This window comes from Carya illinoinensis, chromosome 12 (assembly GCF_018687715.1).
Source record: "Carya illinoinensis cultivar Pawnee chromosome 12, C.illinoinensisPawnee_v1, whole genome shotgun sequence".
Taxonomy (NCBI): domain Eukaryota; kingdom Viridiplantae; phylum Streptophyta; class Magnoliopsida; order Fagales; family Juglandaceae; genus Carya; species Carya illinoinensis.
The window spans coordinates 18988053-18993179 of record NC_056763.1 but is presented as its reverse complement, the minus strand read 5'-3'; the positions used below and the strand labels follow the sequence as shown (position 1 = coordinate 18993179).

Genomic DNA, 5127 nt, shown 5'->3' with positions numbered 1-5127 from the left:
TGTCATTAATCAACACCATAATTCAAATGTTCACCCACCACCATCCAAATTAGTGTCAAAATCAATAAGTTTACGTCAATAAACGATCAAAAATAGCATTAATTTCAGCACAAGCATTGGCACTCAAAATGAGTACCTACTCCAGACTCCAGAGTAAATGTACTTATAATAGTTGTTGAGTTAAAAAGCTAAGTTACAGAGATCAGAGAAGTAACAAAATTGTTAGTGACTACATCATCAAAAGGAATTTCTCCAATAGTGGCCATATACAGACATACAGTATCGATATGCCTTTCAAAAAAAAAAGTATCGATATGAATATGTTGTCAACATTTAGGTATAGAAAACTACATATTGGTAGATGAAATTTGAAAGGAACATTGCTCACTTATCAAGAACAGATCAAGGAAAGAGGATAGAGAATATTTGTATAAAAAAGAGATGGGGATGCCTCTAGATGGGGAATTATTGGAGTCATGAATGTTATACAATTTGTCTTGTCCAATTATCCCCACTAGTTCAAACCCAGCTGTGAGTAATTTCCAACCTCTTTTCTGGGCCCCACTCCACTTTCTCAATCTAATCCCCTCCCCAATCTATATCCTTGCAACTCGATGCTGATCCATACCATGAAGACACATTTCCTTTTCCAAGAAAGCTACTGATATGTTCTCTCATTCAGTCTTCCAAGCATAAAGAAACAAACAGAACTCAGATGGCCCACTTGTGTTGAACCCTTCTAATGACCCAGAAATCTCTGTCTGACACGACAATGGTGTTGATGTCAATGAAGATAGTGGTGGTGATGATGAAGATGATTGAGATATGGATGCCAGAATTGGCTTGAAAATAAACAATGCATGCCTTAAACCAGGACTAAAGAGCCAGTCATGGACATCCCAATATACCTCTACTCTCATGTTGTTGACATGTATAGACTCATTACCTCTAAATTTCCATTGAAGGTGTTTGACATGAATGACCCAAAACCCATCAATTCTAATCTCCATCTCTGGCTCAACCCCATTCAAAGAGTTCCCATTGCTGATGTTCCCAGTAACAATAGTGTTCTTGCACTCAATTGAGATTTCATGAAGGCTACCTTTCTCATGGAATTTGACTCTTGTAGAAAAGATTTTCTTACCAAATATGTGTTCCTTCTTTGAAACCAATATGGGATCAATGAGAGCCGGCCTACAACCTGTCTTCTTATAGGCATCATTCTTCAGATCCCCAAGAAGAAGCACAACCTCTTCATCGCAGACAACTGCAACATAGTACCCTGAGTTTGGCTGCATTTCCCCATTGAACTTTGCAGCCTTAAGATCCCAGAAGATATCAACAGCTTTACCTTCCACTCTAAACCGCTTCGAACCTTGCTTTCTCCAAAAATACAAGGGCTTCAGCTGAACTTTACAGGTGTAATGGCTTTCTCCATCCGGACCCTCCACTGATACAGATAAGCCATGCAGCAACAAATTCTTGCACCATGTAATCGAGATTAAGCGGCACTGATCGGCGATCTTTGTCCGGTATACGGACACGAAAACACACTGCCCTGACCCGGTTACAGCTACCCGGTCATCGGAAAGCTTATCGCCAGAGGAGAAGCAAGCAGGAATTCCAATAGGGTCTTGCATGGTTGATGAAAAACGATCGATTTCAATGAGATACTTAATGGGCAATGCCCAGTTTGGGCAGGTAGATGTAGCCAAGAAGATGAGTTTGAGAAAGAAAGCTGAGTAATGTGAGAAATCTTTTAACATACAAAGTATGTATGAGAGATCTTAGTCACAGGATGAATGCGCCACAGATGCTGCCAGATGTGTTTTTTGGCTGCATTAATGGGATCAGAATAATATTTCCAAACTGGCATATGGATTGGCAGTGAGTGTGAGAGTGAGTGAAGAACAACCCCTTTCTGTATTCAATTATCTGTACTGCAGCCTCTGCCCAAACCCTTATTTATTTTACTTAATTTCTGATCATTTCTAAGATTTCTTTTACTGCACTTTTATTTCTATTTCTATTATCATATTCTTCTACGAACACTGATTTTGGAAACTCGAGGTGGTTTTGCTTCTACTGCACTTAAAATGAATAATGCAAACTACAATTGTGTATTGCATTACAAGTGGTGTAGTCATCTTAAAAAAGAGTAAAATCTATTATTAAAAAATTAATTTTTTTTATATAGATCTTATATTTATTTAATTTTTTAAAATTGATTGTACGACACTTGCAAATTCAAAACTGTGGGTATCATTTCTCTTTCTACAAACATTCAAGTCTTGGATCCATGATAGCACATCAATCAGTATTTTTTTTAATTAATTTTTATGGCTTTTTAGTTTTTTCGAAGTAATTTTTGAATTATTATTTCTAATGGATAGCTAAAGTGGAACAAAGTTTCCGATTGCTTTATTAATAATAATAATAATAATAATAATTCTGATTGCTTCATATTTTATGGATTTTTTATTTTACCATTTTAATATTTTGGATTTCTTTCATATTATTTGGATTTTTAAGATATATATATATATATTTATATATATTATTTTTGTATTTTCCTAAACACGTTGATTTGTACACATGAATTGTGATGTGTAACGTTGAGTCAGCTACGTACTAACATAGCGCGGTATCCGTCTATAATTAGAGCATCCTCATTAGTATGCCGAAATTTATTTTCAAAATTTAGTCAATATCACATTTTTTTTACATTGTTTATTTAATCTAAATTCAATTCTCACACTAGATTAACCATTCATTCTCTATATAATAATAAAATATTAGTAAATTAATTTTTTTTAAATTTAAAATTCTACCAATTTAATATTGTTAATAATTATGTTATAATTAAATTAATATTAAAAAAATCATATTTTCAAATGTCATTTAATTCTCAAAATCATATAAAAATTATATTTTATATTATAATTAAATTAATAAATTATATTATAATGATTAGAGAATAATATTGTAATATTTGGTGAATGAATGATGTTTTTTATATTTAGCTAACTACTGTAGCAAAAATGTAAAATATCTTAAATTTACCCAATCTAATGTGGGTCTTTTTTATACAAATAATTCAAATTTTGACCAACAATTTCATTTGGCCAAGCCAGTGAGGATGCTCTTAAAAGTTTGGACAGATTATAATTGACTCAAACCATTTATTTGAAATTTTGAAAAAAAAAATTATAGAAAAGAAATTCACCTTTGAAAACCCAATAACCTCTTTTAAGGCTGTGTTGGGTAACTGAAGTAGTTCATACTACTTTATTACTATTTACAAATTATTTGTTATTTAGAAAATATTATTAGTATGTCGCCTGAATTTACTCTCTCATTTTGATCATATTTAAATTTTTTGAAAATTTTTTTTTTACTTAATGATTAAGAGAGCGACTTTTAATATATCGGTGTATTTTTTTATTTTTAAAAATTTTTTAAATATGTTAAAAAATATGAAAAGAAAAAGAAGAAAAAAATAAAAAGACAAATTTGTGCCAGTGGGCATGTTTAGCGGTCATAGCCGAGCGGCACACTAGCACCACTCTTGTTATTTTTTTACTACTATTTACAGATCATATAAAATTATTTCAGTACCCAAATATAACTTTAAAAAACGATATTCCCAAGATTTGTGACTCTCCAATGATTTCTTTAATACTTGATTAATGTAGCACTTTCACATTAGTCGTTCATTGTGTTCTTTAGTCATATTTTTAGTGTCTTTGTTATTAGGTTTGAATTAAGATGGTTGCATGTGAAGCAGATTGTGTGGAAAATGAAAGTGATATTAATTACATGATTACTGTTAGGTTCACAAAAAGAATTATAAAAAATCACATAAATTTATGTGACTTGATATTGTATATCGAATTGTAAAATATTTTTTTGTCATAAAATAGATATGAGATAATACATCGAGTCATTTAGGTTAGACTTGGGGAGTGAGATGAGAGTTTTTAATTTTAAATTAAAGTTTAAAATATTATTTTTTACTATTATTATTATTTTGAAATTTGAAAAGGTTGAATTGGAATTTAAAAAAGTTGAATTGTTTATTATATTTTGTATAGGAATTTGAAAAAATTATAACGATGAGATGAGATGAGAATTTTGTATTTAAACTTATAATCTCTTTTTTGTAATTGTGGAGAAGAAAAACACATAGCCAACGAAATATGGTATTTAAATTCTACCAAAATTGAAATTATTCTTTAATAATGTGAATGCCTTTTAAAAATTGAGTACTTTTATCTGGATTGTATTGCAGTCCTAGTATATGAAATGACCAAATTATCTCCATTTTCAACCATGAATTGACTACATTACCCTTCATTCTCTACAACCTAAATCTGAAGCATTTCAAATTGTATCACCCAGTTTTTCCCTCTGTCGTGCGTGCCCCTCGACCTGAACGAATCTCTCATCCACCATCAATGACCACCCTCAATCCAATCTGCTCCACCATCGACGAAACGACTTCTCCACCATCGACTGCCAACGACCTCCTTGGTAATTTTTCCTATTGAAGATCACTCTCATTCTTTCTTTCGAACAATCTCCTTGTTTTCCTTGTTTGTTTTAAATTCTATTGTTATAATATGTGGTTTTGCTGCTTCCCACTCCTTAAAAATATTTTCAAATGTTGTTCTCTCTACTTTCCACCATTTTTCCTCCCCTTGAGAATGGAATTTTGGATGGAATTTTAAACTAGAAGGTTCTGGGTGTGAAGGAGCATATTGGTATGTTTGTGTACAACTATACTATTATGGGTTGTTGAAGATGTCTTAGATTGACTTAAAGGAAATTAAAGGAAAGTGTCATATCTGCAATTCAATCTGGCTTTTCAGGGTGCTTCTATATGCATTTATCATTTTGACTAGAATTAATTGTCATCAAGATAACTTTAACATGCCTATGTTCTGATAGGATTTTACTTTCACATTTATGCATTTTATTTTCTTTTAGGAGGCACCAAGTAAAGTCACTTTGTGATCTTTGTTTGTTGTCCTAACTTTCAAAGTTCGTCCATAGCCAACATATTTATACCAATAAATTGAAAAGTCTTTTTACAGAATTATCTTATGTTCAGTGTTTGGTACTTGC

The 5127-nt window shown here is 31.7% G+C and overlaps 1 protein-coding gene across 1 annotated transcript; it reads right to left on the bottom strand.

The window, feature by feature from the left end:
- Positions 1 to 674: 674 nt before the first annotated feature.
- Positions 675 to 1640, bottom strand: LOC122289307. The gene has a single exon (XM_043096294.1). It carries the CDS (start codon positions 1638 to 1640, stop codon positions 675 to 677), a length of 966 nt encoding a protein of 321 aa, XP_042952228.1.
- Between the last annotated feature and the right edge of the window lie 3487 nt (positions 1641 to 5127).